This window comes from Leguminivora glycinivorella, chromosome 22 (assembly GCF_023078275.1).
Source record: "Leguminivora glycinivorella isolate SPB_JAAS2020 chromosome 22, LegGlyc_1.1, whole genome shotgun sequence".
Lineage (NCBI taxonomy): Eukaryota > Metazoa > Arthropoda > Insecta > Lepidoptera > Tortricidae > Leguminivora > Leguminivora glycinivorella.
Genome location: NC_062992.1, coordinates 11,527,334 through 11,554,802, shown reverse-complemented (window position 1 = coordinate 11,554,802; position 27,469 = coordinate 11,527,334). Strand labels below are relative to the sequence as shown.

General features: G+C 41.3%; 1 protein-coding gene across 2 annotated transcripts in view; it reads left to right on the top strand.

Moving 5' to 3' along the window:
* The window catches only part of LOC125237748 (protein 4.1 homolog), a 47,458-nt gene that overhangs the window by 6,021 nt on the left and 13,968 nt on the right, over positions 1-27,469 (top strand). Inside the window, exon 1 of one of the 2 annotated variants that reach the window (XM_048144919.1) lies at positions 15,775-15,862. The exons of the other annotated variant lie outside the window; for it this stretch is intronic. Coding sequence (XP_048000876.1) covers positions 15,853-15,862 — 10 coding nt within the window. The 5' untranslated portion in view covers positions 15,775-15,852. Of the gene's footprint in view, positions 1-15,774; positions 15,863-27,469 lie in introns of those variants that run through there. 2 annotated transcript variants of the gene reach the window in all.

Sequence of the window (27,469 nt, the reverse complement as noted above, 5' to 3'; positions counted from 1 at the left end):
CATGGTGGAGCAGAGAATTACAGAAGGTAAGGAAGAAGGTTCGCAAGGCTATGAGGGTGGCGGTAAAGAAAGGCGACACTCATAGTTGGGACGAGTATAGAGAGGTCAGAAATAAGTATACCAGACTAAGAGAGAGAGCTAGACAGGAGGGCTGGAGAAGATTTACAGAAGACATTGACAGTTACTCAGAAGGTGCGAGGGTGGTAAAGCTATTAGCTGGTGACCGGGCGTGCCAACTGGGGAGCCTAAGAGTAGACGGTGACCTAATCACAGAGCCGGAGAGGGTACTGAGTACAATGCTGAGCACACATTTTCCGGGCTGTGAGGAGGTGACAGAGATAGATGAGCAGGTAAGCCGGGGGAGGCCGACTGGGGAGGAGCGGCGGAAGTGGTGGAGGAGAGCAGGATGGAGTGGGCGCTCTTCTCCTTTGCACCCTTCAAGTCTGCGGGCCCGGACGGGGTCCTACCGGTACTACTGCAGAAAGGGTATGAGCATATAAAAGATGACCTACTGGAACTGTACAGGGCAAGTATCGCTCTCAGACACATACCAAAGGTGTGGAGAGAGGTAAGGGCGGTTTTCCTACCTAAACCAGGCAAGAAATCATACCAAGAGGTAAAATCATTTAGAAGCATAAGTCTATCGTCTTTTGTCCTAAAAACCCTAGAGAAGGTGATAGACAAGCATATAAGAGAGAAGGTCAACGGCAGTGGAGACCCGCTTCACGGGAATCAGCATGCATATATGGCTGGGAAGTCAACGGAGACGGCTCTTCACAACCTAGCTGTGAGGGTGGAAAGGGCCTTAGAATCAAAACAGTACGCTCTAGGCTGCTTCTTCGACGTGGAGGGGGCCTTTGACAGGGCTACCTTCCAAGCCGTGGAGGAGAGTCTGGTGAGAGAAGGCATCCGACCGACATTAGCGCAGTGGATAGGCAGTATGCTAAGGTGCAGGTCTATAACGGCGGAGTTGGGAGGTATAACAAAGACGATTAGTCCCAGGAGGGGTTCCCGCAGGGAGGCTGCTTGTCACCCTTGATGTGGTGCCTACTTCTGGACTCTATGGTAAGAGAACTCAACAGGGGAGGCCTGTACATGCAGGCCTACTCTGATGACGGAGTACTACTGGTGAGAGGCATGGTCCTCAGTGTCATGAGGAACATAATGGTAAGAGGTCTCAGACAGGTACTGGGATGGTGCAGAGGGAGAGGACTGGATCTCAATCCGTCAAAAACTAAGCTGGTGTTATTCACTAACAAGAGGAAAAAAGAGCTGGAACCCATAAAAATAGAGGGTGTAGAACTAGAAATGGTAGACGAGTTCAAATATCTGGGCATTACTCTTGACAGTTCGCTTAGATACAGGACTCATATCAGAGAGCAGACGGCTAAGGCCATAAGAACGCTGTACCAATGTAAAAGGGCAGTAGGGAAGAACTGGGGACTGAAGCCGAGTATGATCCACTGGATTTATAAAGCCATTATCCTACCCAGGGTGCTATATGGGGCGGTGATCTGGTGGCACAGGACCCATATTGGAGAATATCGGAAGAATCTGACAAAAGTACAAAGATTAGCTTGCCTCATGATGACGGGGGCAATGAGAACCACCCCGACACATGCTATGGAGGTGCTGATAGGCTTAAAGCCCCTCTGGATTGAGGCAGAGAAGAGAGCCATGGAACAGTGGTACAGAATGAAAGCATGCAAGGAATGGAGAGGAAGTTGTGTGGACAAGAGACACGCACTGATACAAAGAGAGGCACTATCAAAACTAGAAATGCTGATGGTCAATAATGACCTCATAAAGAGGGAGGAGATTTTCGATAAGAAGTATAGGGTACATATAGGAGAAAGAGACAACTGGAAGGTAGAGGTCGTGCACCCAACGACTATATGCTTCACAGATGGCTCTAGGAGAAGCTCTACAAAGCTAGCAGGGGCGGGAATAGTAATCCCGAAACTAGGAGAAAAGGTGTCGATACCACTAGGGAGATACACTAGCGTGTTCCAAGCAGAGGTATGTGCCATAGCGCGCTGTGCACGTATATTAAAAGAAAGCGACAAACAAGATGGAGCCGTGGTAATATACACCGACAGTCAAGCGGCGCTAAAGGCTCTGAAGAGAATATCGGTGACCTCGTCCCTGGTGAGAGAATGCAGGGAAGAGCTAAACTCGATAGGCAAGCATAGAAGTGTAACGGTTGCGTGGGTACCGGGACACCAGGGAGTCACAGGTAATGAGAAAGCGGACGAGTTGGCAAGGGCGGGGGCGGAGACGGAATTCTTGGGTCCGGAACCGGCTCTGCCTATGTCAGCTGACGTCACGAAAGGAGTCATTGAGAGGATAAAAGAGATGGAAGCACAAAGAGCCTGGGAAAGAGAGACCAGTTGTAGACAAACGAAGATGATGATAGAAGGTAGAGACCAAAGGAGAACTAAGTATCTTCTGAAACTAGGTAAGAACAGTCTAAGAATGTTGACCGGTATCATAACGGGACACAACACCCTTAACAGACATATGAAGATAATAGGTATCAGTAGTGACGAATCCTGTCCACACTGTGGTAAGGAGGAGACTAGCTTGCACCTACTAGCAGAATGTGTCATGTATGCGGCACCGCGACATGACACATTCGGTAGAGACAATCTGGGAGAAGATGAACTCAAGGATGTCAAACTTAAAGATGTCCTTCTGTTCTGCAGGAAAACAAGAAGATTTGAGGAGAGAAGTGTGGGAGGGCAGCCGGGACAGTAACCTGCAGCTCCAACTCCAGGGAATTGGGCTGAATGAACGCACCAGCGATCGACAGCCCGCCTGTATCCGGCCAGGCGTCCCTACACTACATCTACATCTACATCTACGCACTTTAAATGTGCTATTGCGCGCAGGCGGAGCGTGAGTTATAGAAAAATCGTTCTCCCAAGGGAATAATGAAATTTCTTGTACCGTACTTAACTTTTTTACATCTATTTACATATTTTTTACATTGCGAGTGTGATGAAAAACATTGTGTGTAACTCGGGGAGTATGAATATTACAAACTCGAGTCTTTAAATCGCTCCGGCAAGCCGTCGCGATTTAACTTACTCTCGTTAGTAATATTCAACTTCCTCCCCTTGTTGCACAATGTACTATAACCTCTCTTCTATACTCGCGCAGTATAATAAAAAATCTTGAAATTTTACATAGGCATGCAAAAAAGACACTGTTTTTTTTTTACCGGCCGGCGCATCCGTTCAGCCTCGGACTCTCGGTCCGATTGGCATACCGGGCCTATGACGTTATCGACCACTGACCTCGATGTTAACTGTCTTTCGCGCCCTTTATAAACCCTGTATCAGGGTCAAAATGTTTAAAGTACCTAAAGGGGGAGTTTTTTGATTAGAAGCGATTGAGTCACATGGAAGTAAGTTCAATGAGGTTTGTGATGTGGGTGGGTAGACAAAGATAGGAAACCGGGCAAGAGCGTGTCGGGCCACGCTCAGTGTGGGGTTCCGTAATTTTCTGTAGTTTTCTCAAAAACTACTGAACCTATCAAGTTCAAAACAATTTTCGTACAAAGTCTTTATAAAGCTCTACTTTTGTTATTATTTTCCTATTCTTTAAACATATGGTTCAAAAGTTAGAGGGTGGGGGAGGGGCAAACTATTTTTTCCTAGAGCGATTATTTCCGAAAATATTAATATTATCAAAAAACGATTTTAGTAAACCCTTTTTCATTTTACCTATCCAACAATATATCACACGTTGGGGTTGGAATGAAAAAAAAATCAGTCCTCACTTTACATGTAGGGGGGAGGGGGGGAACCCTAACAAAACATTTTTTCCACTTTTTTTAGGGTTCCGTACCAAAAAGGTACAACAGGAACCCTTATGGTGCGACTCTGTCCGTCTGTCTGTCCATCTGTCACATTCCTAAATATTTAACACTTTGTCGGCGTGATTGATACATATTGGTACCAAATTTCAGCTTTCTAGTGCTACCTGAGATTATCCGCGGACGGACGAACGGACAGACAGACATGGCGAAACTACTTGTTGACTACGGAACCCTAAAAGCTAGCTAAACACAGAAAACTCCCCTTACTCAGCCTCCGGGCTCCGCCACATATGAAGAGTTTTGATAGCGTACCGCTACGCCGTGTCTTGCGTGGGCGACGGTCGCGCGACCGTCGCCGTCGCGTCTCATACTTCCATATCGATAAGGTTTGCTTTCGTATGCGTCGCATCGCCGTCGCGCGACCATCGCGCGACCGTCGCCCGCGCAAGCCACGGCGGCGTTAGCGGAGCGGAATGCGCGCTGAATGCCTATGTATAGGCACAAAATATATAACAGTACAAGTACAGAAGGCCCACTGCTTTGATGTTCACGAAATGCCGTCTTTTTAAATGCCTAAAAAATTATTGCAATGAAACGAGCCGCACGTGCGCGGCGTCCGGCGATAGGGTTGCCTATGGATGAAAACGAATTAATACTCTGATAAAATGTTATACTGTTATATTCAAATCTTGGGTACTTTCTAAGTATATACATATACAGTATTTATATCTTTTTATTTAAATACCAACATCGTAAGCCTTATTGAACTTTTCCTTGGGACTTAATCAATAGTAGATCTGTCTAAGAATGTCCTATGGTATTTATTTTATTCATGAAGTCTATTTAACTAAGCATTATTAGCCACTTCACTCGCGGATATCGCATATGAACCGTAACAGTAAAAAACTCGCGACGTAAAGTAACAATAGAAATTGGTAAGTATGTGCTTTCCGTGAGAATGCGCGCCACCCCTGCGTAGGCCGCGAACTCGCGGCTGCCAGTACGTACTTGTAGCGCGGCGATAGAATCGCGGAGTGAGCCGCCCCTGATATAGGGCAAACTTTGCTCCTGTCCATTTTGCTATAGCTCTAGCTCTAGAGCTATATAAAATACCAACTTTTGTTAATTATTATTTGTTGAATAGGCTAGTTTCCTATACTAAAAATAATAGTACATTACGATACAAGTGCGTAAAAAAGGAAGTTCGAAACGAGTGGCGATAAATTAAAACACGACCGAAGGGAGTGTTTTAAATCGACACGAGTTACGAATTTCCTTTTCGCACGTGTATCGTACGACGTTTTTCAGTACAGATGAGCCTCCGAAGTTTCGACCTGGCATATAATAAACCACTTCTCGCACTAGTGCGTAAAAAAACGACCATCTGTACTGAAAAATATGTTATGCAGTGCACGAAATAAAGCACCACATAATTAGAAAAAAAAAACATGGATAGTAGTTATGTTTAAAACATAATTTCTATTTAATAAGTCAAAGAGAATGATATAAAGTAAATTAATTGACCGTGACGTCACTCCTCAGTATTTCATAGTAATTCCATATTAACAAATCGTTTTGACAGTTCTTAAAAAGAAGCTGATTTGACTAGTAGGAAACTAGTCTATTCGTTCCAAGTCAAGTGTGCACACATTAGAATACGAGTATTATTGTGTGGTAATGTGGTTACAGTGACCAATATGGGTTGAATAAGGTGGATCAACTTTCCCTTCTGTGGTTTCGATGAAAACGAATATTTTTGATTTAATTGACGGCCCTTTATTTTTGTACCCCCGGCCCCGGCCCGGAATTTAATTGACGTACATTGGGCTGCAAGAGGTTGTTACGAGACATTCGCTACCAGGTCAACTTTAGAGCGTTTACACATTGTCCGATGTCCGATCCGATATCGGATGTAGGAAGGATAATTTCAAAGGCAGATGTCAAAGGCTAGGCTAGGAAAGGAAGGATAGAGGATATCGGTCCTACATCCCATATTGAATTGTCTTGTATTGTCTCTGTCTTACTAAAAAATGTTGGTTGTCATCATGGGTAGGCACTTGTTTGTTTCTTAACACTAGGAGAAGAACGCCAACTCCATACAAAACAAAATTAAAATTTTGAAAAAAAAACCCCGACCTCGACATAGTGGACATAATCATAAAACATGGCTAAGAACACTCCCGATTAACTCAGCTTTCAGACAAAAAAAAACTAAATCTAAATCGGTTCATCCATTCGGGAGCTACGATGCCACAGACAGACACACACACAGACAGACAGACAAACAGACAGACAGACAGATAGACAGACAGACACGTTAAACTTATAACACCCTGTCGTTTTTGCTTCGGGGGTTAAAAAGGATGTTTAATGGGGTTCATTAACTCGCCAAGAACGGAAATAGACTCCCCTTCTTGGCTCATATTTATATCTCAGCCCAATAGGAATTGGATATATTGTATAGGGATCATCCACATATTACGTCACACCAAATTTCAGGTTATTGGACCCCCCCCCCCCTTATGTCACGCTTTTTTGTATCCCTTTAACAGGGATTGTCACATTTAGTATGACCCCTCCCCCCCCTTACACTGTGACGTAATATATGGATGACGCCTAAACAAGTGAATTTAGTTTTACCGTTAACAGATACATTGTAAATTTTGTAATTATTAAACTAAGTATTACTTTTGAACGACAATCATGATTTTTGGCGCTAGTCGTGAAGAAGTTTATGCTTCCAATTTAGCCCACCAGATGGCAGAACCTCGAAGGTACGAAAACGGTAGATGGTACAGTCATCGGCAATAACATCGTTCTAAAAAAATACTGCAAATATCTGACACTACTTCTAAGCCATAAGTTATCGCGTATACGCGCGGTTCAGTCAGCGGCTCGCCGGCCAGCGATAAACAAGGAAAACGAATCTAGTGGTGTACGTGAACAACAACTGCATATTCTTCTGCAAAATGTACGATGCCTCCGAAATAAGACTGTGGAAATGGAATGTTTACTCCAAGGTGGTATTAATTATGACCTACTGCTGCTAACTGAACATTGGTTGCAACTAAATGAATTAAAAGTGACTAGTATTAATAATTACATTTTAACTTCGATGTTTTGCCGTCCTTCGAGGCAACACGGTGGCGTATGCATGTATACCCACCATAAATTGACAGTTATAGATAGACCCGACCTGTGTAGTTACTCGAAAGAAATGCATGTCGAAGTAGCTGCCATTCAAGTTGTTGACTTAAATTTAATTGTAATTTGTGTGTACCGCTCGAATACAGAGGGTGATTTGGATATTTTTATTCACCAAATGGACTCATTACTTTGTCACATAGTCAATGAGAATGTTAATGTGTTAATAAATTAATAGTTTAAAAAACACTATAAAACACGCTTTTATAAATGCACGTAAAAGCCAAAAATAAATTATGGATCGTTCAAGTTGTCTCTATTTGTGAGCTGAAGTTTAAAAACTATGTGCTTTTAATTATAATATTTGATTGTAAAAGCGTGGGGCGCTGGAACAGGAAAGACTTTTTGTATAACTTGCTGATAAATCAAATTATGCTATGTTACGGGAAGGAGGTTACACAGATTGACGCGCTAACTGGAGTTGCAGCATCACTAGTAGGTTCTACATTAAACAGTCAAATCAATTAAAAGTCAGTGTTCAAAGTAGGTACCAGTTTGTCGAACTCAGACAAAATATGCGCTAGTAGCGAGGAGAGTCGACAGTCACCGACACTTAGAACGCCGCTTTTTTCCGGTAATCAAAGTACAAATGGGGAAAGTGTCTACAGTGACAGGATGCAGAGTTCTTGTTCGTGGACGAGATATCTTTGGTTCTCTTTGGTAACCCTTAGGCGGCATATGTAAACGTTATGTTCTTATGCAACTTCATTCGCCAGGAAGTTCGGATTAGTATTTGTTTACAAGAAAGTCTTTCCTGTTCCAGCGCCCCACGCTTTTACAATCAAATATTATAATTAAAAGCACATAGTTTTTAAACTTCAGCTCACAAATAGAGACAACTTGAACGATCCATAATTTATTTTTGGCTTTTACGTGCATTTATAAAAGCGTGTTTTATAGTGTTTTTTAAACTATTAATTTATTTTATACTTTTTAGTCATTAATAATGAAATACTTTTAACATTTATACATAAATTTATTTCAAGTAGGCGGATTTTACATGCCATTTGTGGCTTAACGTGTAGGTACTTATTGCTAATTGCTACTTAATAATAACTAGCGGCTACCTTCTTATTACGGTATTACCATAAAAATGTTTATACCTAGTAAGTTATCCGTAAAAGATAGACAATATAGACATGTGCCATCGCGGACTTTTTGAAGACATTAGAGAGACATACTTTCGCCATACATTGTTTTGAAGCTCTCAGCTAGTGGGATTTTGTTTGACTCGATTAGAAAATATTGTCACATTTCAACTAATTCAAACAAAATTTAAGTATTTCTTTTTTGCCGAGCCCCCTTTATTTGCTCTTAAGGGTCACAGGAAAACCATCACCCAACTTATTTTAAATACAACGTTGATCTTTCTTTTATGCGGAGGCTTCGCCCCCCGAGCCCCCTTTGTTTGCTCTTAAAGGTCACAAGAAAACGCTAACCCAACTTATCTTAAATACTACGTTGATCTTTCTTTCATGCTGGGGGCTTGGCCCCCTGAGCCCCCCTCTGTTTGCTCTGAAAGGTCACAAGAAAACCCTAAACCAACTTATTTTAAATACAACGTTGATCTTTCTTTCATGCGGGGGGCTTCGCCCCCCGAGCGCCCCTTTGTTTGCTCTTAAAGGTCACAAGAAAACGCTAAACCAACTTATTCTAAATACTTCCTTGTTCTTTCTTTCATGCGGGGGCTTCGCCCCCCGAGCCCCCCTTTGTTTGCTCTTAAAGGTCACAAGAAAACGCTAACCCAACTTATTCTAAATACTACGTTGATCTTTCTTTCATGCAGGGGGCTTGACCCCCCGAGCCCCCCTTTGTTTGCTCTGAAAGGTCACAAGAAAACCCTAAACCAACTTATTTTAAATACAACGTTGATCTTTCTTTCATGCGGGGGGCTTCGCCCCCGAGCCCCCTTTGTTTGCTCTTAAAGGTCACAAGAAAACGCTAACCCAACTTATTTTAAATACAACGTTGACCTTTCTTTCATGCGGGGGGCTTCGCCCGCGAGCCCCCCTTTGTTTGCTCTTAAAGGTCACAAGAAAACGCTAACCCAACTTATTTTAAATACAACGTTGATCTTTCTTTTATGCGGGGGCTTCGCCCCCCGAGCCCCCCTTTTCTTTACCCTTAAGGATCACAAGAAAACCTTAACCCAACTTATTCTAAATGCTACGTTGTTATTTCTTTCATGCGGGGGGCTTCGCCCCCCCGAGCCCCCCTTTTCGTTACTCTTAAGGGTAACAAGAAAACCCTAACCCAACTTATTTTAAATACAACGTTTATCTTTCTTTTATGCGGGGGGCTTCGCCCCCCGAGCCCCCCTTTTCTTTACCCTTAAGGATCACAAGAAAACCTTAACCCAACTTATTCTAAATACTACGTTGTTCTTTCTTTCATGCGGGGGCTTCGCCCCCCGAGCCCCCCTTTGTTTGCTCTTAAAGGTCACAAGAAAACGCTAACCCAACTTATCTTAAATACTACGTTGATCTTTCTTTCATGCGGGGGACTTCGCCCCCCGAGCCCCCCTTTGTTTGCTCTTAAAGGTCACAAGAAAACGCTAACCCAACTTATTCTAAATACTACGTTGATCATTCTTTCATGCGGGGGCTTCGCCCCCGAGCCCCCCTTTTCTTTACTCTTAAGGATCACAAGAAAACCTTAACCCAACCTATTCTAAATACTACGTTGTTCTTTCTTTCATGCGGGGGGCTTCGCCCCCCGAGCCCCCCTTTGTTTGCTCTGAAAGGTCACAAGAAAACGCTAACCCAACTTATTTTAAATACTACGTTAATCTTTCTTTTATGCGGGGGGCTTCGCCCCCCGAGCCCACCTTTTCGTTACTCTTAAGGGTAACAAGAAAACCCTAACCCAACTTATTTTAAATACAACGTTTATCTTTCTTTTATGCGGGGGGCTTCGCCCCCCGAGCCCCCTTTTCTTTACCCTTAAGGATCACAAGAAAACCTTAACCCAACTTATTCTAAATACTACGTTGTTCTTTCTTTCATGCGGGGGCTTCGCCCCCGAGCCCCCCTTTGTTTGCTCTGAAAGGTCACAAGAAAACGCTAACCCAACTTATTTTAAATGCTACGTTAATCTTTCTTTTATGCGGGGGGCTTCGCCCCCCGAGCCCCTCTTTTCGTTACTCTTAAGGGTATCAGGAAAACCCCAACCCAACTTATTTTAAATACAACGTTTATCTTTCTTTTATGCGGGGGGCTTCGCCCCCCGAGCCCCCCTTTGTTTGCTCTTAGGTCACAAGAAAACGCTAACCCAACTTATCTTAAATACTACGTTGATCTTTCTTTCATGCGGGGGACTTCGCCCCCCGAGCCCCCCTTTGTTTGCTCTTAAAGGTCACAAGAAAACGCTAACCCAACTTATTCTAAATACTACGTTGATCTTTCTTTCATGCGGGGGGCTTGACCCCCCGAGCCCCCCTTTGTTTGCTCTTAAAGGTCACAAGAAAACGCTAACCCAAATTATTTTAAAAACTACGTTAATCTTTCTTTTATGCGGGGGCTTCGCCCCCGAGCCCCCTTTTCGTTACTCTTAAGGGTAACAAGAAAACCCTAACCCAACTTATTTTAAATACAACGTTTATCTTTCTTTTATGCGGGGGGCTTCGCCCCCGAGCCCCCTTTTCTTTACCCTTAAGGATCACAAGAAAACCTTAACCCAACTTATTCTAAATACTACGTTGTTCTTTCTTTCATGCGGGGGGCTTCGCCCCCCGAGCCCCCCTTTGTTTGCTCTTAAAGGTCACAAGAAAACGCTAACCCAACTTATCTTAAATACTACGTTGATCTTTCTTTCATGCGGGGGACTTCGCCCCCCGAGCCCCCCTTTCTTTGCTCTTAAAGGTCACAAGAAAACGCTAACCCAACTTATTCTAAATACTACGTTGATCATTCTTTCATGCGGGGGCTTCGCCCCCCGAGCCCCCCTTTTCTTTACTCTTAACGATCACAAGAAAACCTTAACCCAACCTATTCTAAATACTACGTTGATCTTTCTTTCATGCGGGGGACTTCGCCCCCCGAGCCCCCCTTTGTTTGCTCTTAAAGGTCACAAGAAAACGCTAACCCAACTTATTCTAAATACTACGTTGATCTTTCTTTCATGCGGGGGCTTCGCCCCCGAGCCCCCTTTTCTTTACTCTTAAGGATCACAAGAAAACCTTAACCCAACTTATTTTAAATACAACGTTGATCTTTCTTTTATGCGGGGGCTTCGCCCCCGAGCCCCCCTTTGTTTGCTCTGAAAGGTCACAAGAAAACGCTAACCCAACTTATTTTAAATACTATGTTGATGTTTCTTTCATGCTTCCCCCCTCGAGCCCCCCCCCCCCTTTTTCTGTTCATATCTTCCGGCACCATCATCAGGCCTTGAAACCTAATCGTAGTCATAGTTCATTACAAGGCTTTTCTAAGAAGCCCAAAAACAGCTATGATACGATGTTCCATCATGTAGTTCCAGTTCATATCTTCCGGCTCCATCATCAGACCTTGAAACCTAATCGTAGTCAAAGTTCATTACAAGACTTTTCTAAGAAGCCCAAAAACAGCTATGATACTATGTTCCATCATGTAGTTCCAGTTCATATCTTCCGGCTCCATCATCAGACCTTGAAACCTAATCGTAGTCAAAGTTCATTACAAGACTTTTCTAAGAAGCCCAAAAACAGCTATGATACAATGTTCCATCATGTAGTTCCAGTTCATATCTTCCGGCTCCATCATCAGATCCTGAAACCTAATTGTAGTCAAAGTTCATTACAAGACTTTCCTAAGAAGCCCAAAAACAGCTATGATACGATGTTCCATCATGTAGTTCCAGTTCATATCTTCCGGCTCCATCATCAGACCTTGAAACCTAATCGTAGTCAAAGTTCATTACAAGACTTTTCTAAGAAACCCAAAAACAGCTATGATACGATGTTCCATCATGTAGTTCCAGTTCATATCTTTCGGCTTCATCATCATACCTTGAAACCTAATTGTAGTCAAAGTTCATTACAAGACTTTTCTAAGAAACCCAAAAACGGCTATGATACGATGTTCCATCATGTAGTTCCAGTTCATATCTTCCGACTCCATCATCAGATCAGCTCAACAGTACCATATTATTGTATTGTCATCGGAACTACATATAGCTGCCAATTTTCATTACGCTACGACTCCTGGAAGATGGTTAAATTAGCCTCCGCAGATTCCATTACATAGTTAGTTACATACACGACGACCTAATAAAAGCGTGTTAATAATGGGTGATATAAACATAGATTTTATGAAACGGTCGAAACAAAAGCGGGATATTTTAGGATTATTAACTAGGTATAATTTGACGTCCATTGTCAATTTTGCTACAAGAATACAGGGTGACTCAAGTACATGCCTTGACCATGCATATACCGATTTACCTCGGGATTCCATCTCAGTTCGGCCACTTGATACATGTATTAGTGACCACTGTGCTATCTATTTTAACCTGTCGGTTAAAAAGGTAAATGATCAGACACGGTACGTAACAAAAAGACTAACGGGTAAGGTACAACAGTTTATTGATAACGTAGCAAATGCTGACTGGTCTATTTATTCGCAGCCGAGTGATAATAATAATAGTTTTGAAATGCTGTTCGATCAGATGCGTAGGACATTTGAGATTTTTTGCCCAATTAAAAAAGTACATACCAAACCGACGGAAAAGATGTGGTTTAATGAGGAAATTGCAAAGAGCAAAGAATTTATTTTATATTTAGGGATGCTAGCGAGATTTTATCCGCACAATGATAGCCTATTACAGTTTATAAATAACTACAAATGTAAGCATAACAGTCTACTAAATAAAACCCGGAAGGCTTTTATGAACAAAGCAATTGAGTCCAGTTCAAATAGAAACCGTGCCTTATGGGATATAATTAAAATGGAGACAAACAAGGGCCGCGTAGGCGGTGGGGCCGAGCTGAGCGTACTGCGTCGGGCGCTGTGCGGTGCGCATGGCTCCAGCCGGGAGCTGGCGGGCGTGCTCAACCAGCACTACCTGAGCGTCGTGCGCGACACGCCTGTGCGCCCTAGCCTGCCGGACGCAGTGCGCCTGCTGCGTGCTACATGCCCCTTGCAGGCGTCTACCATGTTTGTGGCACCATTCACAGCTCAGGAGGTATGTAAAATAATAAAGAGAATAAAAGCTAAGAGCACCAAAGACACATACGGTTTCCCGACATCAATTCTGCACCAACTCCCCTTAAACTTCATTAATAGATTGTGTGAGCACTTTAACAATTCTATTCTAAATGGCTACTACCCAGACTCGCTCAAGAATATAAAAGTGACTCCGGTTTACAAAGGCAAAGGTGCTAAAGACGTAATCAAGAGCTATCGTCCCATATCCCTTGTACCCGCTATCTCCAAGGTCTTTGAAGCGGGTCTCTGTGACAGAATAGTTAGATTCTTTAACATGAATGGGGCACTCAGCAACGAGCAGTACGCCTACCGAGAGGGCCGATCTACAGTAGGTGCGGCGCGCGAATTGCTTGCGACTGTCCTGGATTATTTGGAGTCAAGAAAGTACGTCGCCGCCATTTTCTTTGACCTCTCCCGTGCCTTCGATCTGGTCGACCACAGACTTGTAGCCGCAAAATTGGAACACTACGGTATACGTGGGACGGCCCTAGATATTGTGCAGTCCTTTTTAGCAAACCGGTACCAAATAACGGAAGTGGATGGCGTCAGGTCTGATCCAGGATCTATCGGTGACAGGTCGGTTCCCCAGGGCTCCAATGTAGGGAACACTATATTTGCGTTACTTATGAACGATCTCCCATTTAGAAACGCAACCGTTAAGTTTGTCATGTACGCAGACGACATATGTGCAATTGTGAACGGATGCGACCACGAGGAACTTCAGAGTAACATAAGGCACGTAACACTTAAACTCCAATATTGGTTCGACGTCAATGGCATGCAATTGAACATAGGTAAAACGAGCCTAATACACTTCTCACTCAGCTGTGTAGCGCAGTCGACACTCGATATCAATGTCGATGGTGATCGAATCGAACCTGTGCACCACGCTCGCTATGTAGGTTTCACGTTTGACAAAAGTTTGCAATGGGGAGAGCACATTGACGCCATATGTCAGAAACTAAACTCTGCCTATTACGCTATATCTCGCCTGAAGCGGACGCTAACTCGGCAAAATTTAATGACAGCGTACTTTGCCTACTTCCACACCCATCTCACCAGTGGAATTGATTTATGGGGATTAGCCGCCGACAGAGACAGGCCGTTCTTAATCCAGAAAAAGTTATTCGCTTAATATGCGGAGTTCCTCCGGATGAGGCAGCCAGACCACTCTTCATCCACCTCAGAGTGTTGACAGTGCCTTCACTCTATATCCTCGAGGTGAGTAAGTACGTGAGAAGGAATCCAAATGAGTTCCCCTTAGCACGGAGTAACTTCGCAAGGAGGAAACTTGGGCTGGCAATCCCTGCGCATAGACTACAGAAAACGGGTAAGTCTCTCAAGATAATGGGCGCTCAAGTATATAATAAGATTCCTGAGGCAATTAAGAATGTTGACAGTGAACGTCAATTTATACAAAAGTTAAAAATGTTTTGCCTGACGAAGGCCTATTACTCAGTAAAGGAGTTCCTTGATGAATAAGAGTAGAACATCCCCCAAAACGACATAATTGTATTTATTAATTCTAATTTATTATTTTAATTTTTATTACCTATTATTTTTAATTGTGATTTTTTAAATATTATATAAATTGTCCTATTGATCTTTTTTGTATGGTTTTGTTTTAATGTACAAATAATATTAAGACATCTTTTGTGTAATATTTTAACATTATTGTAACATTTGTAACAATGTTTGACAGTGTATGATCAGTACCAATAAACGTCTATCTATCTATCTATGGCTATGGCTTAGAAGTAAGGTTGTATCAGATCAAAGAGGATCGAGTATTATAGAGAATTACTGTCAAAGTAAAATGTGTAATCACAGTGCATAGACTGCCATCTCTCGACAGAGGCTTAAAACTTTTGAACCTCAGTTTTGACAATTTGGCCCATATTGTTAGCTTGATATGTGTTAAAATGTCAAATGTTAATATTACTGCCATCTAGCCGAGCGTTCCCCAAAGGTGTAACGCCATCTTGGCTACCGTACCTTTTTCTCTAGGGCTACGTTTTTTTCTTAGACTTTATCCGTCTATACGGAGTTACATATCGCCACTACTTTTAAAAAAACTTGTATCTTCGTCTGTCAATGAAAAGAAAATTGTAGTAAGTATGTATGGAATGCATATAGACTTACTGCGTTTTAACTTTGAGAAGCAGCGTGCATGAGATACGAGATTTTTTTAAAGTAGTGACGATATGTCTTTGATCAGATATTTATTCGGCCCTTTCTTTTATGCGAATTTATTGCCGGTGACCGTAGATTAGGTAATTACTTGCTTTTGACGTGAAGTGTCAATGCGTAAGTTTATGTTTCCAATTTAGACCATGAGACTGCAGACCTTCCTACGCCCCTAATGCCAGTGTCAAAGTCGTGGTAATGCCACAGTTTCAACGTACGTAAACAGATCAATTCTCACCACCATTTAGCCGTATTAAACCGGCGTTTAACGTAATTATCTCAATTACTGCCAATGAACACCATTCTCCTAAAATCTGCTCTTTTGTCTTCCAACCTTGAATGTCGGTCGTATTTGACTAGCGCTGAAAATGGACAGTGTTTGTTTTACATTTCTTTGCTTTGGTGGTGTCCATTTTGAAATTGGTCTTTTCATTAATTAGTTGCAACTTGCAAGAAATGTGCACCTGTAAGTATTCATCTTGAGTGCTTTAAATTGAAGTAAATATCATATTATATAGGTAGGTACCGGGTGTATAACATAACATACACGTGTGTAAAGCTAATGCTGGCGAATTTCTTACGGTGGTGAGTAAAGGACATAAGAAATAGATAGTATGTCGATATCGCCGCGATATAGATCAAAGGACGGATAGTTATCTCGCGACGACATAATCTCGCGCTAATCATGTGCTCAGTGCTAGCCCTGCTGACGTGATTCGCATTGCTTATTCCGAGAAGTACGGTCAACCAATCTTAATCCCAGGCCACTGTAGAACCTTTTCACAGTACACGTCGAAGTGACTCTTTGACAAATACAGCACGGTGTCAATGAGACAGGGTTCTAGAGTGGCCTAGGATTCGAATTGGTTGACTGTACATAGCTATTGAAACTAAAAGCAAATTTAAAGTCACATACAGGTCGAACGCGATTAATTAACATTATTTTACCTTTTTTCTGGGACGTCAGTCTTCCACGACCATGGCCAGTGCAACCTGGCCGAAACGTTGGGCAAAAAGGTAAAATAATGTTAATTAATCGCGTTCGACCTGTCTTCTTCTTCCTCAGTTCCTCATGGCTGAGGGTCGCGACCACATGAGGTCGTTATTTTTCGCACCAAAGCTCTCCACTCCGCACGGTCTTCTGCAGTCCTCATAATAGTTCGACCTGTATGTGACTTTAAATATGTGTACAAAGCGCGAGAACTTAAAGTGTTATAAAAGCAAATTCTTGCATACCAACTCAGTATTTCCTTCGTCTGGCCTGAATATCGCTAGAAATCGCCTACATCCGACGATGGACGATTTTACGTAAAAGATGAAACAAATGAATGCTGTATGCTCCAGTGGGCAGTTATAGGCTATTAGACTCTTATCGAATTTGGCACAAGAAATGATTGTTTCCTGTAGTATTTGACATAAGAAACCAATTTTTATACAGGGTGTAACAAAAATGGTGGTGATCCGTTTAAGGGCGTATTCAGTATCGTATTCTCATCAGGAAAAAGTAGGATAAAATTTTTTTTCGCAAAAAATTTTTTTATCTTTGTATAGAGATTCGACCGATTCGCGCGGCCCGGCTCATACAAAAGTGAAAATTTTTTTAGCGAAAAAAAATTTTCTACTTTTTCCTGATAAACGGATCACCACCATTTTTATTACACTCTGTAGATTTTGGGTATTAAAAGTGTATGGTGGCTAACTGGATACGTATTTTCGATTAAAAATGTGTGTAATATTTTTTTAACTTTGGCCACCGAAAACGCTGTCCACAGAGAACCTCCTATAGAGTGGCAATCTTGTATATTTTGTTCGCGATACGAGTCACCAGTGTTTGGGGTGCGAGGAGCGGGCGAGGAATGTGTTAAGCGCGCTGTGATTAGCCGTTTCAAGGACGGCGGGCAGTCGCGCCAGATGAAAAGGGACAGAAGTATGACTGTCCCTCTACTGACGCGTAAGTGGCCAATGTAAGTTGACCTATGCCGGCTCTGAATAAATTATAAATATGACTTATTTGTGGAATGTAATGCCGTCTGTTTTTAAATTTGAGCTTCTTGTTACCTTTCCACACCATTTCACACTACAGGTGGACATCTTTAAGGCATCAAAATACCCTTTTCCAATTTTTTAGTGCGAAAAACACGCTCTGCTTTCGGGTCTGTTACTTGGTCGATACTGATCGGGCACGGCGAGCGCCCGCGCTTATATGAGTGCAAATACTAGGAAGGCTGGCGACCGCGAGTCGTCTTGTAATGGATGTCTATAGGGGTTGGTCTGTGACGCTGTCAGACGTGTAGTGACGTCACAGAACCTAACTTAACTTCATGTCGAGTCAATCACTGACATGATGAATTTTATGCCTCATCATAACTTAAATGTCAGAATTAGAAGCCAAAATTTGAGTTCAATTCGATTTACGTCATGCGCAGACAATCTATAGATTAACATGGCTAATGATGTTTTTGCCTAATTAAGTAATTAATTAAGTAAACTTTATAAATGTTTTTTGTGGTTTTCAAGTCGTAATAAATATGGTAGTATTTTTTTCGGTTAATTGGACAGTAATAAATAATATAAAATAGACTTTAAAAACCGGCCAAGAGCGTGTCGGGCCACGCTCAGTGTAGGGTTCCGTAGTTTTCCGTATTTTTCTCAAAAACTACTGAACCTATCAAGTTCAAAGCAATTTTCCTAGAAAGACTTTAGAAACATATGGTTCAAAAGTTAGAGGGGGGGGGACGCACTTTGTTTTCCTTTAGGAGCGATTATTTCCGAAAATATTAATATTATCAAAAAACGATCCGAGTAAACCCTTATTCATTTTTAAATACCTATCCAACAATATATCACATGTTGGGGTTGGAATAAAAAAAAAATCAGCCCCCACTTTACATGTAGGGGGGGGGTACCCTAATAAAACATTTTTTCCCATTTTTAATTTTTGCAATTTTCTGGCGTGATTGATATACATATTGGCACCAAATTTCAGCTTTCTAGTGCCACAGTGCTAACGGTTACTGAGATTATCCGCGGACGGACGGGGGCATTTCTCAGAGCGTTTCAACTTTTTTGATTTCGGTGGCAGCATTATTACCCGAACCCCGTATGCGTAGCATGAGTTTTCTTTGTTTCTGGTAGAAATCCGCGACTTCTATTTAAATTGACAAAATTTCATGTGACTTTCACTGGAATCACGTAAAAATGCTGCCACCGAAATCAAAAAAAATTTAACGCTCTGAGAAATGCCCACGGACGGACAGACAGACATGGCGAAACTATAAGGGTTCCTAGTTGACTACGGAACCCTAAAAAGAATCAAGTAGCCTATTATTATACGCGTTAAATCGGTTCGTTGCGTAACCTGGATGTCGACTATAATATTAATTGTCTACAAGTATACGCCATACGCTTAAATAAATAAATACGCGTTAAAAACCTCTATCGTAGCCAAACAGGGAGTGAACATTTTTATAAAAGAATTGGCATTTAAAAACGTGTTGTCCTTGTACACTGCACTTACACTGCACTTATACTTGTGCAACATGCATATGGGTACAACCTTGAAACGTTTTTGTTGCACCTCGAGACCGAATCCAATTTACTTTATGATATATGTAGGTATCTTCAGTATTAGCAAGGACGATATAATACTGGGACAGACAAAACAAAGCCCATACAAAAAAGCGTACCGCTCAAATGTATGATGTAGATGGCGCTGTTTTGCAGCCTGGAAGTGGCAAAAATCATATTTTCCCCAGATATTTTTGCGTGTTTTTATTTTCTATAAGAACAAATAGCATATTTCTTTACATATCATATCATGATTATCACGATGAGCCATGTTGCTTGAATTAAATAAATAAATGAAAATGAAATGAATGAAATTAATGTTTGTACAAAAAATCGTCTCTTTCATAGTTTAGAAAAGAAGAAATAAAATAGTTTTGGGGTAAATCGGGTGTTTTTCACCCCCAGGGGGTAACAGAGGGATGAAACTTTGCGCAGGGTATTCAAAAGCCATCATTTGATTATAGTTTCGGTCCAAAAACGCTGGAGGCAATTTTTCTAAGCCTATATATACCCTCTGGGTTCAGATATTTTGGTAGGTACGTAAGAGTGGAGATGTAACACAACTGTAAACAGGATCATAAAATCATAACAGCGTTCAGGAATATACTTAAATCCAATTATGGAACAGTTTGTATGTAATCTGGGCCTTTTGCCAGAAACTATGAATGCAGACATACTGTAAATTGTTTGCTAGAAGTTGTTTAGGCAAACATTGAAATACTAGTACATACAGTTAGCATATAATAAGCAGGCATACAGCACATAGGCACTTAGGCACAGACAAACTGTATACAACTATAAATGTGTAAATTCGGTGCCAAATTCAATAATGTCAAATAGCACTGCACATATAAGTATCGTTCTTAACTGTAGGGCTTATAATAAAAGTAGAAAATGTCTGCCTTGGGTGAGATTTGAACTCACGGCCTCTGGATCGATACTTCAGCGCTTCACTGGCTTGGTTAAAGTCTTTGTGGCTCTGTTGGCAGAGCCCTGAGTTCAAGTTACACCCAAGGCAGACATTGTCCATAATAACACATTTTTTTTTTCACTTTTTATTTTACCATGCACTTTGTCGGCGTGATTGATATGCATATTGGTACCAAATTTCAGCTTTCTAGTGCTAACAGTCACTGAGATTATCTGCGGACGGACGGACGGACGAACAGACATGGCGAAACTATAAGGGTTGACTACGGAACCCTAATAAAAACAATGTTGCTTTTTACTTAAGTGCACTCCTTAATTGAGTAAGGCCGTGTCATATTCTGACAGTGGCGACACTGATGGCGTCCTATATGTAGAAGCTAAATATGCGTTATGTTAATTATGTATTTAAATTAGGTTCCAATAGCAGCACGTTTCATTAGAATATATTTTTGCCCACCTAGATAGATTGACAATAGACGGTAAGGTGAATTTTTTTTTGCAAGAGCCTTGCCTTCGTTCCTTTATTCGTGCCTGTGCCTGTTTTTTTAATTTTATAAATTACTAGCTTTTGCCCGCAGCTTCGCTCGCATTAAAAAGAGACAAAAAGTAGCCTATATCACTCTCCATCCCTTCAACTATATACACTTAAAAAATCACGTCAATCCGTCGCTCCGTTTTGCCGTGAAAGACGGACAAACAAACAGACACACACACTTTCCCGTTTATAATATTAGTATGGATAACTGACTTTGCAAACAGCCAAACTGACTTTGTCAAATAAATTCTAATAGGTTATATCTAGAAATACATACTAAGATACCGATACACCTAGATAATGATACATAGGCCAAGGCGCATGTAACCTGGAATTGCGTCCACAGGCTATGGTGACTGTTTACCATCAGGCGGACTGTATGCTTATTTGTCACCATGTGATACAAAAAAAATGGACTACTTCTATGTATTTTTAAATATTAAAAAAAAATTAAAATTACCTATTCATACCAAGGAAGAAAATCAAATCAAAGTAATTACAATAATAATCAAGATGTTCGGACACGATCCAATAACCAGAGAAAGCATCATCACTGCTCAAGCATGTCTTCTCTGCCTAGCCAAGGTGACAATCGCTAGCGCTACGGCAAAGAAACATCCTGTAATTTTCCGACAGCGACAGTGCGACAGTAATCATATCAGCCGAATGGCACAAACGCTCACGAAACGCTCACGAAACGAAACGCTAGTAGATATCTATCTCTATCGCTCGTGCGTATTGGCGCGACAGAGCCAGACTAACTGGCGCGGCGTTTCGTTTTCGTTTGGCGTCGGAGAAATGCCATTCGGCTACGCACGCTGAATTCACAAACGCTCACGATAATATATATCTTTCGTAGCTATCCAACTCTATCGCTCTTGCGTATTGGCGCGACAGAGTCATGCATTAGAAGGAGCCTATACGATTCGAGCCTTAACCGCTGTTAAACTTCGGTTCTGTAGGCGTTATCTTTGATACGTTGAGTTTCGTAGACGATTGGCACTTTGGCTACGCAGCCGGCTGCCGCGCTCGATCGACCGAAACTTGCTAGTTATAACATAATTTAAATAAGTCTTTGACCTCACATTATAGATTCAACGCACACGGTAACAACATTTTTAAGAATGCGAGACTGGTCAGCTAGCGACACTATTTTTTATGGCATATTTACCGATTTAGGACTTCACAAAAGTACGAGTAGTTTAGAAAAAAAAAAATTAAAATATTTTATTTTATAGGTGATACCTAAATGTTGCAGTAAAATCAAGTATAAGTCAAATATAAGTATGTTGCAGTAAATAAAGCTATACCGATTAGGGCCTGCTCCCGGTTCTCTCAGTACCGGGAATTTCCCGGTACTCCCGGTACCGGGAATTTCCCGGTAATCCCGGTACCGGGAGAACCGGTACTGAAATAATTTCCCGGTTCTTTCCCGGTTCTATGTTAAATAATCAAGATGCGTGTTTTTTCAGAGCTGTGTTGTGTAGGTATTAACAAATATAGCAGGAGATTATGTTTTCACCACAGCAACTGGTAAAGACTTACTTTGCTATTCGAAAACAGATAGCAAAATTGCATTTTATCCACAGAAATAGGTAAAAGTATTTACCGATAGAAAAAGGTAAATTAAAAAAAAAATGTAAAGGGATAAAACTAGATGGCGCTGTTTCGCGGCCTGGAAGTGGTAAAAATGTTTTATATTAACAAATAACGAAATTAAATGTTTCTTTATTTTAATATCATGATATCACGTCAATGCACATTTTGAATAAAAAAATGTAGGCATCATCAGTGTAGTTATGATAGTATTTAATAGGTGGCGCTAAAAAATTGAGGTACGATTCTTAGTAGGTATGAAGATCCTCTATACAGAGTGGGGCCTGTAACAAAGGCGAAGAATTGAACTGTAGTTCTCCTTATACTGATCAACATTTGTTCAGTGACTTTTAAAAATTATGAAGTCTTTAAATTTTTAATTTTTCATACAAAATAAATATTAGCTTCAATGTACGCCATTATTGTTGTCATTGACGTTGTCTGTCACCACAGAGAACCTCCTATAGAGTGGCAGTCTTGTATATTTGGTTCGCGATACGAGTCACCAGTGTTTGGGGTGCGAGGAGCGGGCGGGGAATGTGTTAAGCGCGCTGTGATTGGCCGTTTCAAGGACGGCGGGCAGTCGCGCCAGATGAAAAGGGACAGAAGTATGACTGTCCCTCTACTGACGCGTAAGTGGCCAATGTAAGTTGACCTATGCCGGCTCTGAATAAATTATAAATATGACTTATTTGTGGAATGTAATGCCGTCTGTTTTTAAATTTGAGCTTCTTGTTACCTTTCCACACCATTTCACACTACAGGTGGACATCTTTAAGGCATCAAAATACCCTTTTCCAATTTTTTTGTGCGAAAAACACGCGCTGCTTTCGGGTCTGTTACTTGGTCGATACTGATCGGGCACGGCGAGCGCCCGCGCTTATATCAGTGCAAATACTAGGAAGGCTGGCCACCGCGAGTCGTCTTGTAATAGATGTCTATAGGGGTTGGTCTGTGTCTGTCACACTTTAAACTTAACAGAATTCGCAATACATTACCTCTTAGAAAAAACTTTCAAGGGTGATAAAAATCAAAATACAAGTTATTTTTAAAAGTCGCCGAACAAATGTTGATCAGTATAAGGAGAATAGCCTAGAGTTCAATTCTTCGCCTTTGTTACAGGCCCCACTCTGTATAGATATAACTCAACCTTGTTTTTACCAAAGTTTTTTTCAAATTTCTCTAACGTTACTACCAAAGGTTTAATTTTAAGCCTCACTTTACAACTTAGGTACTACTTTCCTACCGACCGGGAAGACGCTGAGTTTTCTGAGAAAATGACTCATTGTCAACACTTTCACGATATCCATCAGATCGCACGACTTCTGAGACCCCCTGTTGGTTTCTGTAGCATTCTTACAGCTTTCAAGCGCAAACGTCCATTTGTACAAACGTGCAAACCAATCTTATATGACCTAGTAGGTTATATAGACAAGACGATGGGGAGGATTGGATTCGATGGTGAAGAATACCTATAAGGACAGATTTAACCCGTCGTCTGTGTCTGTCAAAAAATTGTCATAAAATAATTAACTTTGATATACATTTTTAAAGTCCAGCGCCTTATGTTAGGATACAGGAGGGGCCAATTCTCCGTACAAACGATCTCGACTATTTCCTGTGCCTGCCAGCGTATCATGCTTCCAATTTTATCACTTATCCACGTGGATAAGACAACTGTCACTCTCACATTGACATACTTGCCAAAGCGTGACGGATGCTTTATCCACGTGGATAAGTGATAAAATTGGAATCATAATACGCCGGCTGGTTTTTGAAGATAGAACACTGATTTTTCCAACACAGATTATTATTATTGTCGCTCCGTTTTCCGTGAAAGACGGACGAACTAATAGACACACACACTTTCCCATTTATAATATTATACTAGCTTTTGCCCGCGACTTCGCTCGCGTTACAAAGAGACAAAAGTAGCCTATGTCACTCTCCATCCCTTCAACAAACTCCATTTAAAAAATCACGCCAATTCGTAGCTCCGTTTTGCCGTGAAAGGCGGACAAACAAACAGACACACACACTTTCCCATTTATAATATTAGTATGGATTAGTATGGATGATTGCAAATATAACTATTTAGAAGTCATTGAAATATTTTTTTTTTTTTTTTATACAACGTCGGTGGCAAACAAGTATACGGTCCGCCTGATGTAAAGCGGTCACCTATGGACGCCTACAACTCAAACAGTGTCACATGCGCGTTGCCACCCCATTAGAAACTTGTACACTCCCTTTTGCTGTGTTAAGTACAATGTGTGTTGTGTTAAGTAAATCTTGACTTGGTAAAGCGATAGGAATTATGCCAAAGATTTCTTTCACACACAATCGACCGTTAACTTGGCGGGTTTGCGAATTTTACTTTCTTAACTGTACTTCGTTCGTTTTTACCAAGTTTTTAGGGTTCCGTAAAATGGAACAAAAGGAACCCATGGTGCCACTCTGGCCGTCTGTCTCTCTGTCTGTCTGTCACATTACTAAATACCGCGAGAACTACTTATGCAATCGCTTTGAAATTGGGAATATTTTATGAACCTCGTGGACCTCTACAAATTGAAAGTATTAATTAATTTATTTATTAATATGAATTAGAGAAAATGGCCAAAATGAAAGGGGGCCAAACTGTAAAATGTCAAGTTACTAGGTCAAGTTATACTAAAGAGATCCGACTGTACATATCAAAACCATTTTTTATAATTTTTTTGTTGCGGAAAAAATCGATTTTTGAAGGAAAATGTAAAAAAATAACGCCCCCCCTCCCCCAATTTTCGAAGTTTACCAACTAAAATTCATGAAATTTTTACCAAATATGGCTATTATAATAAATATTACAGGAAAAATAACCTCGTACACGTACCTTGAAAACTTTTTTTTATTTATAAAAAACCTTTCAGATTTACGTTTTCAATTTCACCACCCTTGCGGGTGTTTATTATATATGGTCATGGTGGAATATTGGTCACTAAAAAGGTGGCAAATTTGATAAATACATATAGTGGCGAAGGTATCTCGTCCTATAATTCGCGCGTCCCATAACTGGGTAATTCTCAAAATAGTGGCATCGTACCCTGCCATCACGTTTTTGAATAGAAAGTATGCGAAATATATAATTTTCACATATAATTAAAATTTTCATAAGTAGGCATTAACGTGACACATCGAGGCCAACACATATTTTTTCTATAAATATAATACTTTTGTAAAAAAAAATTAAAGAAGACCGTTTTCTACTGTACCCTGCCTTGTCACAACGCGACACTGCTCAAGTTTTCGCTCTATAGATTATTAAATTGCAGTTTTATGATAATAAAATATCGTTTTTTGTAGAGAATAGACTACTATATTCTTAAATATACGTTGCACGGGATGTTTCGATTACTTTTGAACATTAATGTTGTAACGCGAACATTTACCAAAAACGTATAAACTCAGTGCAAACAAGTTTAGTTTAACCGGCCGCTACTAGATGGCGCCACCGGTACTGGTTTTCCGAGTGAACTTAGCAAATATTTAAGTGTTCCCGTAGACTTAAAATTCTAAAACCTAGTGCAACATGTGTTAACGGGTGCCTAGAATTTTATAGTAACCATGTCAATATGTAACTCTTAGATAAAATTCGTCAAATTGTTAGTTTGGCCGTACGTCAACAGATGGCGCCACGGGTATCAATATTGTGATATTGAACTTCGGTGTTTAAATATTTAAATCATGGGACAGGTTCCCGTAACTTGTATATTTTACTGAAGTAACTAGTAAATGTAAAGATTGTAAATAAGTAGACAAACATGTAAAAAACAAACAACAATGTTAGTACTAAGATCAACTTGTCTGTTACACACAAAGCTCAATAGATGTCGCTGTGCTGTGGCGCATTTCAAAGTTAGTTGTCGCTATTAAGATTTTTCCTGGGATAACGACCTCATGTACTGAACAATGTTTTATTTGAGAAATAGTTAGGAGTCAATTCGTGCACACCTTATGTACCGTATCGGGACTTTGGTGGACCATTTGACTAAATCTATCGTATCGCTCCCTTAGCGCTCGACTGCTGTCCTCAAGGACGCTGTACGGCCTTTGATACCTAGTTTATTGTACTTAGCATAGTGCCGACTGGAAATAAACGCCTAAGTCTGCTACACGCCGCCTTTCACTACGCTCTCGCGCACGCCCCACCCCTCTACGGATTTTCATCCCTTACATCTGGCGCCCAACTCGAGGCCGTGTCGTGACGTAGCGAGTCGTATGTCTGTGGTTACTCGTCGAAAAGCTAAACTTTTGGAGGAAGCCATGGCTGTGAGCATGACAGAAAGCCAATTCCAGCAGCTACTAGGAGCCATAGCGTCTGCTGCCAGACCTGCCCCAACTCCACCTAAGTTTGGTTCGTTTGCGAAAACTACGTTTTCCTGCAACGGCGAGCGAGATCCAGCCTGCGTGCAAACGTTCCTGACAGCAGCTACGTGTTTCAAACGTCTCAATGACGCAATACGTAGTTTGCCTCTACAAGCGACCGCTCGAGAAGCGGTGAAAGTTGAAGTGCTGCCACCAGCCACAACCACTACCTGTACTGCGACAACTGCGACAGCAGCACCAGCGCCGTCTCCGCCACCGCCCGTCAACACGTGTTATGGGTGCGGTACGCCAGGCGTTGTTAGGAGCAGTTGCCCGAAGTGTGCAGTAGCTAAACACTACGGAACGCACCTACAGTCTTATGGAAGAGGGGGAGACCCAGAGACTACCCCTGTACCAGCAACCGGAAATGAACGCGGACGTGCTCCCACGCCGATCACAACTCAACGTCGACTTTCCTGTCACTGCGCCGGGTCGACTGCAGTTCCAGAGGGGGAGACTGTAACGCGAACATTTACCAAAAACGTATAAACTCAGTGCAAACAAGCTTAGTTTAACCGGCCGCTACTAGATGGCGCCACCGGTACTGGTTTTCCGAGTGAACTTAGCAAATATTTAAGTGTTCCCGTAGACTTAAAATTCTAAAACCTAGTGCAACATATGTTAACGGGTGCCTAGAATTTTATAGTAACTATGTCAATATGTAACTCTAAGATAAAATTCGTCAAATTGTTAGTTTGGCCGACCGTCAACAGATGGCGCCACGGGTATCAATATTGTGATATTGAACTTCGGTGTTTAAATATTTAAATCATGGGACACGGTTCCCGTAACTTGTATATTTTACTGAAGTAACTAGTAAATGTAAAGATTGTAAATAAGTAGACAAACATATAAAAAAACAAACAACAATGTTAGTACTAAGATCAACTTGTCTGTTACACAGAAAGCTCAATAGATGTCGCTGTGCTGTGGCGCATTTCAAAGTTAGTTGTCGCTATTAAGATTTTTCCTGGGATAACGACCTCATGTACTGAACAATGTTTTATTTGAGAAATAGTTAGGAGTCAATTCGTGCACACC